General features: G+C 44.1%; 1 protein-coding gene across 1 annotated transcript in view; it reads left to right on the top strand.

The window, feature by feature from the left end:
* The window catches only part of LAMC1 (laminin subunit gamma 1), a 121207-nt gene that overhangs the window by 66611 nt on the left and 39092 nt on the right, over positions 1 to 15504 (top strand). The window contains exons 3-4 of the mRNA XM_015569930.1: positions 8064 to 8371; positions 13723 to 13853. Of these exons, the coding sequence (XP_015425416.1) occupies positions 8064 to 8371; positions 13723 to 13853 (439 nt within the window). The remainder of the gene's footprint in view (positions 1 to 8063; positions 8372 to 13722; positions 13854 to 15504) is intronic.

The following is a 15504-nucleotide window of genomic DNA, read 5'->3' as shown; positions in this document are numbered from 1 at the left end:
TAAATGGCATTCCTCCCCCATGTTTTCTATCCTTACTTTGTTCTTCGCCACATCATCTATCATCTGACACACAACGTTTTTATTTTTATTTTTGCTTTTTATCTATCCTTTACCCACCTCCACTCCTCACTGTACCCTAAGCCCTACGGCAGTGATGGCGAACCTTTTGAGCTCGGCGTGTCAGCATTTTGAAAAACCCTAACTGAACCCTGGTGCCGTGTCACATATAGAAGTTTTTTGATCTTTGCAACCATAGTAAAACAAAGAATTATATTTTTGATATTTATTTTATATATTTAAATGCCATTTAACAAAGAAAAATCAAGCAAAAAAATGAGTTCACGTGTCACCTCTGACACGCGTGTCATAGGTTCGCCATCACTGCCCTACGGTGTTGGGCTCTGTGATTCTCTTCCATAGCCCTAGTGCGTAGAGTGGTGAAATACTAGGTGCTCAATAAATATTTGTTGAATGAATGGGAAAAAAAATGGACATGGAATTATCAAGACCGGTTATGGCTATTAACCGTGCTTGACCTAATGGGTGGCTGTGGTCAGAAGTTAAGCAGTTGTGAAAACTGAGAAAGACATTTTAGTATTTAAGATATTTTATGGTATTTGTGGGTTTTTTTTTTCTTTTTTAGGAAAAAAGAAGTATATGATTTAGGGAAGTAAGAGGCCAAGTTTATTAGGAATTAAAATAATGAGAGAGTAAAGGCATTCTAGCAAAATGAAGAATGGTGTATTCTAAATAGATTGTCTTGGTGGACTTCAGCTTAAATTCGCTTAGCAAATAGTGGTTTAATAAATAAAAGAACACCATTGTTCAACTGTCTGTGGCCTTATGTGTGTGGGGTGGTGGTGGTGAAGGGTTATTAGGATTTACCTTAGTCTATTATTGCACCATTACATATAAAATCTCTCATTATAATAGGAATCTTTTTTCCCCAATCAGATTTTCTCACTATTCTTTTACATTCTTCACTCCTCTATTATGGGTGAAAGTATGTGCAGTTCTTAGTAGTACATGGATATCACAGAAGACATAACTTCCCATGTACTTGTGTGGTCTTTTTTCTTTTTATAGCTAAACAATTTTACATTTTTAAAATATGGGTTTTATTTATGCAGCTTATATTTCATTGCCTTTCTATTTCTGTATTTTATTTCCTTAGTATTATAATTAACTTCTTTGCTTTCTTTAGGTGACTCCATTAAATCCCACTTGTCCATCAGTCCCCTGTAGCTAGAACTCTGTTGTTCTGCAGAATGGATTTTTTGCCTCAGCTGGGGTGAGTGGGAGTAAATGCTGGCTTCATTCCTTTAGCTCAGCTCAAGGATTTCAGGCATGCTTGTGACCTACTAGCCTGAATTAGGGCTGGTATTGAGTCTTGTAAGCAGGAGGTTTGGGTTAAGAGGGCATATGCCCAATTCTTGTCTTGGAATTTCACTTGGGAATCTTGTCTCTTCTGGCGAAGGTTTCAAATAAAATGACAAAGATAAACAAATTAGGATGAATTTATGTTATGATAATGGCAAATATCTGTAGCATCTGACAGTGCTATACACCTATTTGAAATTACTCTTCAAGAGTGTTTGATGTTCTGGCGTTCAGTGAAGAATTCTAATTCTCTCTCTTCACATAACAGCTGCCTGATGATCTCATATTTGATGTGTGTTAAACCAAATCAGTTTTGACCTTTCCATTTGCTGAAGGGTATATGGCATTTTTGGATCTTGCAGTTGGGCAATGCAAGCAGAAAGAGTTTATGTTTGGAAGATTGCTACGCTAGGTTAGTGCCATGGTCTTATTCAACAATGGCGCCAACTGGTAGTTTTGAGAGGTGAAGGTAGAGCTGTCTTCTTTGGCTTACACTTTAAATTTGGTGCTTTTTGGAAACACCTTGCTTTCCTAAGAGATTATCTTCCCCAAGGCATGCCAATGTATTTCAAAATGTTTCTTTTCCCCTTAGCCCCTTTGTCACGGCCATACAACTATTTTTATAAATAGTCAAGGGTGTAGAATTTTGTTGGGTTTAAACAAGAGTCAAATGGTTGGCATCACTTCTCTTTTACCTACCTGCTCTGTTATATCTCCGGTGGCAGCTTGGAACTGAAACTCCATATATTCCAGCACCACTCATCTTAGCATGTCTTTCTGTCATGGCAGTGACACGTATGACAGGAAGTGCATATTGCATGTACTTGGGAAATGTGAACCATTGAAGCTTTCTCAAATCGTAAATTCCATTGCATTTATTTTAATAAATTCCATTAAAAATGACTATTTTATACCGAGCTATAAAGGTTACTTGTCCTCGATATAAGTAGTGCTGATTTAGATGTACCTCCTATGGGATTGTGCCCTCGTACTGTTGGCATCAAGCCGACTGACTGAGTGGCCATGACAAAGGGGCACTGAAATTTAAGGGAAAGGACTGTGATAATAAGTTTTTTAAAAGAACCTGTTTCGAAGATGAGTTTTGGGCAGTAGTAACTAGCCGGTTAACAGGCAATCAGGACTGAGTTTCCTGGCAGTTGGAACGACTCCACGTACCCAGATTGCATTCTGCATGTGCTCATCAGTTCTCCTCCTGCTCACCCATCCTTGTCCACTTGAGGATCCCACACTCAGCATTCACTTGGCCCTGGGTCATCTTGATTGGCGAGGCCGTATTTGGACAATCTGCCTGCCGAGGTGGAGCGATAACAGCTGGAACGCAGCTGTGCATGTTGTCCTGGGAACTCTTGTTTCAGCCAGCAGTTACACCACTCACAAAATGGAAAACGTTTTCAAATAGTTGCTTTTGGTGACTACTGTTTGTGTTAACTGTTTGGGGGATCTCGTTTAGCAGCCTAAACATCTATCATCTCTCGTGGACTTCACGTGCTACAACCTTATTGAAGTTTTAAGACTCAGAAGATCAAGTCTGACTGCAAGGAAAACAGTCATTTTATGATTCTGAGGAGTTCGCCCAGAAGTACAATAGTGAATCAGTGACTCCTAATTGGAGACTTCAGAATGAACTCATTTTCTTGGTCTAATTCAGGCCACTGAAGGGCATTTTGAAGTTTTGCAAAATTCTGTATGGCCATTGTCGCTCATTACTTCATTGCGAAGAAGGCTGTTGTACAAGGAACTCAGTGGAATTCTTCTGAGCTGCACATAACAGAGAGGCGTTTATGTTCGCCAGAAGTCAGTGCTTGACTCCAGCTCTGAGACAGGAAGGGTTTCTCCCCTGCTCAGCGATTAGAAATACTTCACCACGTAGGAGGCTTAAGCGGAATTCTTTGGCTTGGCCCCGTGTGAACAAAGGCCGATTCTCGTTGTTCAGGCGGCCCCCTCCCCTTCTCTCATTCCCTCGCCAGCTTCAAGTGTAGGATTCAGAGCAGGAAGTATTAGTTAATTTTGTGTGCTTCATTCTAAACATCTGCACTTGAGGCTTTTTGTTTATGGGAGGAATGTGGCAGAGAGAGGGGGGAGGCAGGAGAACATGCAGAAGCTAAATATTTTCTTGAGGGTGTGTATATTCATGGTTAGTCTTAATGGGCATGAACATGAGGTGAGGGGCGGAAGATGTCCTCGTTGTGTAGTTGCTGGGACACTTTTCAGACACGCACTTCTGATTTTCTGAATTGTGTGCTTGGAGTCTTCACCTTCAAGGCAGACTGTCTCCTTGGACACCCTTTCAGTGTGACGATAGTACGGTAGCTGTCACTGGACTGGAAATCAGGAGACCTGGTCCTATTTTCTGCTCATCTCCCGATTAACTAGATCATTGTACTTTGTCTACTGTCAAAGGAGTAGGACAAAGAGTAGGGAAGTATGGTGAGAAAGAGAGAGAGAACATGATGGGTCTCAGTTGTGTGAACATGAGGTGAGGGGTGGAAGATGTCCTAGTTGTGTAGTTACTGGGACACTTTTCAGACACTCACTTCTGATTTTCTGAATTGGAGTATTTAATGGAACAAAAAGTAGCTCCTTACTTTCCCAGTTCTTCCTTATTCATGGTTGCAGGTAATCCTGGATAGCACAGACAGCTAAGCTTTGACTCTTCACTCTATATTTGCTTCTGTATTTATTCAGAAGAGAGTCCAGGTTTCTTGAAGTAACTTTAGTCTCCTTATCTTATTGTCCTTCCATTGCACCTGTGTAGAAAATCACACCTGCACAAAGATGTCCATACAAAGTCATGACCTCCTTCCTCTTCCGTGTCTAGTCTCTGCCCAGCAAGCTTTTTTGTTTTCTCCAGTCATCTCTTTGCTAGACTCTACAATGGCTCTTAGGAAGTCTCTACACTCCTCACATAGTCCCCACCAACATTTCCCAGCCTCTTAGCTGACACTCTTGATTTTCACTGCACAGAAATAAAAAGTCATCGTTAGAATTCTGTCAATGTCCATCCCATAAAACCTACTGTTGTGCCCAGATTTCAAGATTGGAGGAGAGAGGACTGTGGGCCCTGCTGATTGGCCAGGCGCAAGTCGGTGTCTTGTTACACAGGATGTGGTCATATCTATGGCGACTTCCCTTGATTGTCATTGGTTAGTTTAAAGAAGTCCTGGGCGTGGCCAGCAGCGGCTTGGCTTCCAGGAAGAAGCTTTGCTGAGCACATGGCCAAGGTAAGATGGAGGGCATAGCCCTTACCCTGGGGCAAGGTGGAGGGCGTAGTCCTCGCCCTTTCACCTACAAAGTCATTTGCATTTGCATTCAGATAGCAAGCAGGGATGCAAGGTTCCTCCTACAGGGAGGCAATCCTTCCACCACCACTAGTCACATTCTTGTATCCCAACTTTATGAAATGAATAAAAGATTTGACAGTGAAACAGAATGTCAACAGGGAAATGTAGAGGAGGCTTTCAGAAATGGCTCCTGTTCCCCGTCACCCTCCATCAATGACCAAGTTACTGTTGATGTCTGCTTCTTGCATCTCACTTGCATCCATTCATTTCTTTTCAGCAGTTTTTCCTCCTCTTAGTTCAGCCACTGTCATCTCTCCGATATTACTGCCACATCATCTTCACTAGTCTCTTCACCTTTAGTCCTGTCCCTTCCACAGTGGCCAGAGTGATATAAAAATCAAACCAAATCATGCATTTCCTGACAAATCTTCCAATGACTTGCCATTGTCCTTAAACTAAAGTTACTCTTTAGCATGACTTCTGGCCGGGGGCGTATTCTACCTCCTCCTTAGCTCATATCCAGCTACTCTCTCCAGTTCCAGCCATACTATTCAACTCTGATTCCTCCAGTGATTACTTCTCTGTCCTCTGGGCTTTCCCACATGCTCTTTTATCTGCCTGGACAACTGAGCCCTGTTTGCTTAGCCAGTTCCTCTGCATTCCTCAGCTCTTGGATTTAGATGTCACCTTCTTTGGAAAACTTCGCAAATCTAGATTAGGTGACTTCCCTCCATGCGCCCAAAACATTATGCACTTCCCTGTCATAGCCCTCCTCGCATGGAAGCGCAATGTTCTGTAGCGACTGCCGGACGGACTACAACTCTATGAGCAGTCAGTCCTTGTGGCTGTCTTGTGTTGTGGACTGGTGTGCACCTCCTCCACAGATCGCCCCACCAGCCTTTCCTCTTCCAACCGTGGCTATAGGTTAGGATGAGAAAAGCAGCTCTGAAAAAGGCTGGGTGAGGGAAGGCCAGCGCCCGCATGCTAGGTTGCCTCCAGGTTTAATGCTAGCAAGATTGCTTTCTAGGTGTGTCAGCAGTGAGAATGAGCACATGGGCCCGTTTCTTTTGGGGGTGTGGCTTTGTGGTACAAATGTTGGTATGGAACTCAAAAGCACCCTGATCTGTTTTGCCTTCTCTCCTTTGATCCAATCTTCTGCAGGTTGGGTTGCTAAAGAAAAATGAGGTTGCAATATCATAAATGTAGACAGAGAGTAGAAAAGTAAGAGTCATCTATAATCTAGAGATTAGCGAGTCAGCCTTTGAACATCCTGAGCCACCTACTCCTAAGTGGTTTTCCCATTCTGGAATGTCTTAGATAGTCGCTGGAATGTCCTAGATACTGCATTATAGCCTCACCCTCATGCAAAGGTGATGTCTTGACATTTTTTACATAGTAAAGAGAGGTTAAACTTGCGTTCTAACAGGAGGGTTGTAAACTGTATTTGCATGACCTGAGGCAAAATGTTGGATTGCATTGTAGATAGAAGATCTAGGCTGTATCAGGTAGTCCCTGGAATAATCAGGCCCTTATGTGTGAACATACCCAGGGTCCTAGTTCAGGAATTTTCTCCTAAACCCTGTTGTAATAATACCTTATATTTGTATAGAGTTTTACAATGAGTCAAATATATACAAGATCTTAGTTTGACCTTGCAACAGCCCTTGGGAGCGGGTGGCTCAGGGATTATCATCCTCATTTTTAGAGGGGAAACTGGCGGAGCAGAAATCACACAGCTAGTCATTGAAGGAGGCAGGACCTGAACTCAGGACTCACAGTGCCCAGTCCTGTGTTCTTTGTATCATGCCACATGTCCTTGTGTTCAAGGTCATATGTATGTGTGTGTGTTTTGTGTAGATGGGGGGGGGGCAGTTAATTAAACCTCTCTTTTAAGATCAGGACCAGTTGAGAAATACAATCAGATATGGCTCATCACATCAGTTTTATTATAGGTAGACTGGAGTGATGAACAGCCTGCACACATGGCTTCCATGGACTTTTTGCTCTTACTTCCTGCCCCCTCCGCCTGCCACCTCCTTTTCCCAATTGAACTCACCCACTGAGTCTCAGATCTGTACCAGGACTGCAGCAGGCCTCCTGCCTGGAGGCAAAGGTGCTGTCTTGCATTGAGGAGTGCAGGAGATGGACTCAGATAGCTAGAGAGAGAGCTGGAGATGCCAGGCCACATATGAGCATTGTCCCCCTGGGGATGAGTGTGTTCAACGAAGTGAGAAATGGTTGAAGTCTGCCCTCAGCACTTCTGAGCATGTAGGGGAGGATTAAGATGGTTCTTCCTGTACAGTCAATTCACTTGGGGAGAAAAGACTAGAAACTCCTTGAGTGCAAGGACCCCTAATAGATCCTGTCCCCCAAAGTGTACAGCAGAGACCTGAGCTCATCATTGTGCCCCACAAATACTTGTTAACCAAACTGTGATCTTCACTCTGGCATAGAAGCAGCAAAGAAAAGATAGTGTCAGACCCAATTTCTGAATGAATGAACAGTTGCACATGACCCCTTCTACCTACCCGAAGGCACGCTGGCTGGCGACCAAGATACCCTGCTGTCGGATTGGCAGCTGTAAGGAGCTGATCCAGGGATTCTTCTTCCGGAGGGATGACGGTCCACTGACTCCTCCCTTCGCTGCCCTTCCCTGACCAGAGCTCACCTCTCACCTGTTCTCTTTTGAACATGTTCAAACACAACTTCTTTAAGCCACCTTTCTCCCTTTCTCTTTCTGTTTATTCAGCCACTGGAGGAATTTTTGTCTTCTTTCCTACTCTATGCCCTGCCTCCTATCTCAACCACTGTCCCCCGTTATCAGATTTCTCTTTCTTACTCTGGTCGGTAAGTAGCATCGCAATCAGTGCCCAGGGTACTCTTCCTGCATGAAGAGATAATATTATCGTTACCAAGGAATGAGTTTTTAAACATTTTGAAAGTGCCCAGAATACCCACTTTCAAAAAACATTTTTTTCTGTCTCTCAGTTAAGCTTTTGCTGAAACCTCAGCATTAAGAATAAATGTACCTTTCCCCCATTTTATTTTTAATAGTGTAAGTACAGTACTAACATATGCTACAATTTTTATGGCAAACGAAATTTCAATGACCTGTATCATAAATAGGCTTCCATGAGCTAACTTCTGAACCTACTATAACTTGTCATTTGTGTGGGAAAACGTGCTCCGGAACGGTGTATGTAGACCAGCCTGTCGGACACAGCCGATGTGTTCTATGTTCTGGAGCCTTCTTAGTCTAGTGTGCACAGGGTGGTTGGTATGCTCTTTCTCTGTCAAGTTCCAAAGCAAACTGGGAACAGGGTTTTGGGGGCTTTTTTTTTGCTTCTCACATGAGATACGAACTTCGATGTGTTTGTCCCGTAGGAAAATCTTTTGACATCACATACGTGCGCCTCAGGTTCCACACCAGCCGGCCAGAGAGCTTCGCCATTTACAAGCGCACGCGGGAAGATGGGCCCTGGGTTCCCTACCAGTACTACAGCGGCTCCTGCGAGAACACCTACTTCAAGGTGAACCGCGGCTTCATCAGGACTGGAGAGGACGAGCAGCAGGCCTTGTGCACCGACGAGTTCAGTGACATTTCCCCGCTCACGGGGGGCAACGTGGCCTTCTCCACCCTGGAGGGGAGACCCAGTGCCTACAACTTTGACAATAGCCCTGTGCTGCAGGTAGGCATCCGGAGGGTGGCGTGGAGCCAGGCGGTTCTCCCACGAACGTACGGGATGTGGGAAGATGGTAGTGATGGGGCCTGTGGTCCCCCAGCAAGACAGACAGCTGGCCTGCCTTCCGCTCTCCTGTGGACTCTCACTAAGTGAGGGAGAGCAGTTTTGTTCCTGTCCCCACCCCACCCCACCCACGGTTGATGTTTGTTCCTATATTCTCATGCACTTGCAAGTGTGTCCTGGGATATCTAAACTTTACAATTATTTTTTGAAGTTGGACCATTTTAACTCTAGTGTTTGCACTTGAAGTGGAAACATTTTGCTTCTGACCTTGAGAAGAGGGTATTTGCACTTATCGATCCGGTTTTCTTGCATCCTTTCTTACCTCTTCTTTGATTGGACAAAGTAGAAGATATTTTATTAGCAACAGGCAACAACTGAAGCAGGATAGTTGTGAATGCCGCCTTCCTTCATTATTGTGCCAGGGAATTCTGATTGGGCTTGTCTGGCACTGTTGCCAATCATGAAAACTCCTCATCGTCTGTAGCACTGGTGTTTGTGCCAGGATATATGAATTTAGGTACCCCTCGTATCATGCTCAAGCATCGTCATAGAAACTTTCCCCTATTTAGCAATAGAAAAGAATTTTTCTCATAAATGCTGTGTACATAATTCCTGATGCACCATCATATGGAATCTTTATGTATTGCTTAGATTTCTGTGAACTTTTCTTATGTTCTGGCTGTTTGCTCTTGGAGAGACTGGAGAGCCTCATGCCATATATACCCAGCGCATTAACACAGAATTGGAGGCACTTCTGTCCTGTGGCTGAAGCTAACATCTAAAGGGGGGCAGGCTGTAGTAATTGACTGAGACAAGAAATACTGGATGTGGTTTTGCAAAAGCTGTGCTCATGTCATGAAAAGCTATTGTGATTTCTCAGTTGGGGGGTGGGGATGCTTTATGCTTTTGTGTCTTCTCATTCTTTCTCTCTGGGATTTATGATGTTCAGGACTCCTCCTTTAATTTGGCTGTATGGTTTTGGACAGTGGCACAAGATGGGACTGTATTTCTCTCTGAGTCCACTTCTTCCTTTCCATTGTATTTCCGTAAGCTGCTGACTGGGAGATGATACATCGTGATTTTGGAAAGCTCTGAGGGTGTAGTGAGCAATGAATATGTTTGCAGAGTCCTTCAGAAAAGCGTTTCTCGCATTGGCGGTAAGAGGTGCTCAAAGTCAATGGCAGGAAGACTAGCTGACTTTGATAGATGAGAAAGCAGGAGGCTGCCTGCCTCGGGGAGGAGTGATCTACACACACTCTTCAAGCTGACCCCGCAGACATTTGCTAGCTTCGTTTCTTCCCACACAAATGATTGTGTTTGACTGTCCTGGAGAGGCAACAGGATAGCCAGTAGGAAAAGGCAGTGGCGTCATGTGGCGACTGGTTTTCTGGCACCTTCGCTAACTGGAGGCCTGGTCAGCCATCTTGAGGCCGTTCCACCAGCTATAGGAATCCTGATGTTTGCTGCTCTTGTTCCACAGGAACTCACGCGACTTAATGTGGAAAAAATGCTGTAAGCGTCTGTGGTGGATTTGGTCAGTTGGCATCATTATGCAGAGACATTAACTATGTGTCTCTAGATGTAAGCGCTCTGGACAGACAGAGGGCCTGCCTCCCGCTCTCCTGTGGACTCTCACTAAGTGAGGGAGAGCAGTTTTGTTCCTGTCCCCACCCCACCCCACCCACGGTTGATGTTTGTTCCTATATTCTCATGCACTTGCAAGTGTGTCCTGGGATATCTAAACTTTACAATTATTTTTTGAAGTTGGACCATTTTAACTCTAGTGTTTGCACTTGAAGTGGAAACATTTTGCTTCTGACCTTGAGAAGAGGGTATTTGCACTTATCGATCCGGTTTTCTTGCATCCTTTCTTACCTCTTCTTTGATTGGACAAAGTAGAAGATATTTTATTAGCAACAGGCAACAACTGAAGCAGGATAGTTGTGAATGCCGCCTTCCTTCATTATTGTGCCAGGGAATTCTGATTGGGCTTGTCTGGCACTGTTGCCAATCATGAAAACTCCTCATCGTCTGTAGCACTGGTGTTTGTGCCAGGATATATGAATTTAGGTACCCCTCGTATCATGCTCAAGCATCGTCATAGAAACTTTCCCCTATTTAGCAATAGAAAAGAATTTTTCTCATAAATGCTGTGTACATAATTCCTGATGCACCATCATATGGAATCTTTATGTATTGCTTAGATTTCTGTGAACTTTTCTTATGTTCTGGCTGTTTGCTCTTGGAGAGACTGGAGAGCCTCATGCCATATATACCCAGCGCATTAACACAGAATTGGAGGCACTTCTGTCCTGTGGCTGAAGCTAACATCTAAAGGGGGGCAGGCTGTAGTAATTGACTGAGACAAGAAATACTGGATGTGGTTTTGCAAAAGCTGTGCTCATGTCATGAAAAGCTATTGTGATTTCTCAGTTGGGGGGTGGGGATGCTTTATGCTTTTGTGTCTTCTCATTCTTTCTCTCTGGGATTTATGATGTTCAGGACTCCTCCTTTAATTTGGCTGTAAAGTGGCACAAGATGAGACTGTATTTCTCTGTGAGTCCACTTCTTCCTTTCCATTGTATTTCTGTAAGCTGCTGGCTGCGAGATAACACATCGAGATTTTGGAAAGCTCTGAGGGTGTAGTGAGCAATGAATATGTTTGCAGAGTCCTTCAGAAAAGCGTTTCTCGCATTGGCGGTAAGAGGTGCTCAAAGTCAATGGCAGGAAGGCTAGCTGACTTTGATAGATGAGAAAGCAGGAGGCTGCCTGCCTCGGGGAGAAGTGATCTACACAGACTCTTCAAGCTGACCCCGCAGACATTTGCTAGCTTCGTTTCTTCCCACACAAATGATTGTGTTTGACTGTCCTGGAGAGGCAACAGGATAGCCAGTAGGAAAAGGCAGTGGCGTCATGTGGCGACTGGTTTTCTGGCACCTTCGCTAACTGGAGGCCTGGTCAGCCATCTTGAGGCCGTTCCACCAGCTATAGGAATCCTGATGTTTGCTGCTCTTGTTCCACAGGAACTCACGCGACTTAATGTGGAAAAAATGCTGTAAGCGTCTGCGGTGGATTTGGTCAGTTGGCATCATTATGCAGAGACATTAACTATGTGTCTCCAGATGTAAGCGCTCTGGCTCTGAGATCTGGCTGCCAAGGGGGTTTAAGCTTCAGCTGATTGGACAGTGAGGCGAGGTCGAGCACCCTTTCCTCATCACCCCCTGTGCCGCCCTCCAGAAGCTAGAGACCCTTCTTGGTTTCCTTGTATATGAATATGATCAAGCATCCATTGATTCAGGATGATGATTAGCATTTATTACAGCACTTACTACAATGTGCCACAGTGTGACACACATTGTTCTAAGCCCTTTAGATATATTAACTCAACCCTCAGGATGACTCTATATGGTAGATGCTTTGATTATCTCCATTTTACAGGCGAGGAATCAGAGGCCCAGACAGGATAAAATAACTTGCCCCAAACAGTTTTAAGTGGCTGAACTGGTATTCAAAACCCAGAAAGTGTTGCTTCAGGGTCTGTCTGTTCTTTTGAAGGTTCCCACTATTAGGGAAATAAAAGGCGGCGGGGGTGGGTGGTGGGTGGGTGCTTAGATTCAGCCCTTGGAAAAACTTTTATTCAGGAGAGCCATGGTAAAGGTGAAGGCTGTATAAAATATAATAAGCATTAAACACAGATATGTTTAGCTATTTACATTACAGACGACTAAAGGATTCCTAACATTGTGGCCATGAGTGGGAGTTGTTATTGGAGTTCCAAGTTTGGATGCGGTGAAATCATCATCTCTTTCCTTTCTAATTATACTTGGAGGCTTGGTGGAGATTAGCTTTTCTGAGTTCTCTGTGTTGTTGTATCTGCCAGGTGTTTGGCATGGTTGAAGCAGTGGTTCTTAATCAGGGGCGTGCCTCCCAGTCTCGCCCACAGCCCTGCACTCACTCGTTGGGTCTCGTTATGTCTCCCTAGGTGATTGTAGTGCAGTCCCAGGAGAGGACTTGAAATGGAGATGGTGTCTTTGTTTAAACAACCATGATTTATTAGTTCTCATTAATTCTGTATTGCCCTGGGCTCACTCGCCGGCAGGTGAGCTGGGAGCTGGGTTTCTCTCTCCCTGTGGTCTTACATCCTCAAGGAGGCCAGTCTGGGCTTTTCATGTGATGGTGGAATTATTACAAGGAGGGCAAGTCCCAGTGATAAGTCCTTATCAAGCCTCTGCTTGTGTCACATTTGCTGATGTCCCCTCAGCTAAAGCAAATCACATGCCCAAGCCCAGAATCCATGTGGGAAGGGGCTCTGCAGGGTGGTGACACCGGCAGTGACAATGGGTTGGCAACGTTTGTATAACAGTCTGTTGCAGATGTAAACACCTGACTAGCATTAGCTCAGTGAAAGAGCATTTATTACAAGGGTTTTGATTTCACAAAATCTAGGGGAAAACGGTACAACCTTCATTCTTACCCTTGGCCATTATGGTATGCCTACCAAGTCGATCAGCTGTAGTTTCTTCCCATTTGTTCATTTGCTCAGCAAATGCCATGTGAGCACCTCCTATGCTAGGGGAACGGCAGTGAACAAAACAAAAAATTCCTGCTTACAATTTGGTGATGATGGTGTCAGAAACAGACAATATAAATAAAATAGGGAAAGGAAATCGGGTGTTCAGGGGTGGTAGCAGTTTTAGGTAGGGTGCCCCAGGAAGGCCTCGCAGAGAAGTGAAATTGTGGAGAGGGTCAAGGCAAAGACTGACTCTGATTGGTTGAGGGCAGTGTAATGATTTAGTGCTTCTACTTGGATGTCTCTCCCAGACCTATCGGAGTGGATTGGCTATGGAGGGAGCGATAGGTGGTGCCAAGTGGGCAGAAGGAGACAACAATGACCAGCATGTCTTGTACAAGTGTGGCGTCACATGAGCTCCGTGCTAATATCTGATTGGATTTGGGGTGCGGATACAGGGTGGAGAGAAGGGACATTGTATTGAGTATCCAATGTATGCCAGGCATTTAGAAGTATATTTCACTTAAGCCTCTCAATGGCCTGTGAAGAGACTAGTATTATTCCTGCTTTGGGGGGACTCTGAGCGGTGAAGTAGCAACTTAGAACAAAGAAGAAAAGAGTCAAGAAGGAGAAAAATATCAAGAAATTCAAGGAACCATTGAGTATTACAGTTGAGTTAATGCTAGAAGAGGACATAAGTTAAATGATACATTCACTGTTGTCTCATTTATGTCTCTTATCTTCAGTCCCGCTAGCTGTTTTTTCTGTTTCTGTTTTCTCACAGGAGTGGGTAACAGCCACTGACATCCGAGTGACTCTCAATCGCCTAAACACTTTCGGAGATGAGGTGTTTAATGACCCCAAAGTTCTCAAGTCCTATTACTACGCAATCTCTGATTTTTCCGTAGGTGGTAGGTAAGTAAACTATTAACCACTTTGAAAGGGATTCGAGCTTTGGTTTAGAAATGAATGCAGCAACTGTTCACAGCTGCATTAATAATGTTTAGACCTTCTCATTATCGTGAAAACAAAGTAAGTAGGTTTTCTAAAACCCTGTCAAGTCAGTCCCCTTCGTGAATTCTTATTGAGAATATAAGTACAAAACTCTATAAAAGATAGGCACTATGAAGTTCCGGAGGAAGTGTAGGGCTGACATGCACCTACAGATAAGAACTGGACCTCCTAGGATCCTACACAACATTCCTGTAGAGGAATGAGCAATACATTTCTTAATGAGCAATACATCTGGCCAATGTATGAATATGTGAAAAAGTAAATACTGGTATAGCCCCATGTTTTAGATAAAAAGATACCGTATGCCAGAGAATGCTGCAGAACTGTCAGGCTAGAGAAGCAGATGGGCTCTGAGCCGGGCCTTGAAGAACAGGTAGGATTAGGATGAGTGGGAAGGATGTCTGGGTTGGTACAGAAGGATGGGCAGGTCATGAAAAAAGTTTCTAGTTGGCAGTGTATAAGCCTACTTGGCTTAAGGAAAATCTCTTATGTGAATTTGTAGAGTTGTAAACCAGACAGCCAGAGACTTTACACAGCAGGCAAGAATCTTGGACTTACCTCCCCTGTTAAACTATGAGGTCTCAAGAGCAGAAACTCTTTTTTTTTTTGCATGCAGTGTTCCTGGGGAGGGGTTGATGCTCAGTGAAAGCTGATGGAAACTGTCACCAGTGAGAAATCATGTCCTTCTGTTTTTGCAGTAGGGCTGTGAGATCAGGAAGCGGAGTTGTGAGCATATATGTATGAGTTATGAGCAGAGTATACTCGAGACAATTTCCATTCTTACTATGACGCTGTGTGAGCTAGGTGACAGCTGACAAATGCCTGACATTAGGGTGGTGACAGTAGAAAGGAAGGGAACATTTAGATTCATTTTGTAGTGAAGAAAGAATTGTCAGGATTTAGTCATGATGATCGTAAGGCTTAGTGATCAGGAGTGTCGTGGTACCGTTAACAGAGTAAAGAACAAAGATGAGTTAATTGGGAAGACGATGAGTTTGGATGTAGACATGTGAAGTTGTAGGTCACGGAGGATGACTAAATTTGTGCAGCAGTCAAGGAGTTGGGGAGAAACATGAGAGCTGGAGATAGAAATACGTGACTCATCTGGTTATGCTGTAGATGTTCCAGAAATGTTTGGGTGTATTCTCAAGTGGTAGTAGAAGCGATGGAACTGATGGCTATCCTCAAGGAAGCAAGTGAGGGGAACTCAGCGCACCATAGCGTGTGTTGGTGTGCATGGGGATTTCCACGAGTTCTCAGTTTATGGTTTTAACCTGCATCTGGGGGATCCTGCAAGGATTTTTACCCCAAGCAACCCGTGGGAATACCAGGCCACCAGAGAGAGATCTGTCTGGTCCTGAGGTATCGAATGTCTCTTGCTGCCCTCAGATCAGAATACTTTAAAATCATTATGGCAGATAATTGCTGACATAATTATTGACTTGTGATGTGCCTACACAGTCCTAGGCATATGAATAAAGCAACTTCTTGATCCTCCCAGGAACCCTATGAAACAGACATTATCATCTTCCCTGTTTTTCAGGCAAATCAG

The sequence above is a fragment of the Myotis davidii genome, unplaced genomic scaffold (genome assembly GCF_000327345.1).
Source record: "Myotis davidii unplaced genomic scaffold, ASM32734v1 scaffold362, whole genome shotgun sequence".
Classification (NCBI taxonomy): domain Eukaryota; kingdom Metazoa; phylum Chordata; class Mammalia; order Chiroptera; family Vespertilionidae; genus Myotis; species Myotis davidii.
The sequence above is the reverse complement of the archived record's forward strand: the minus strand, read 5'-3'. Positions and strand labels throughout refer to the sequence as shown.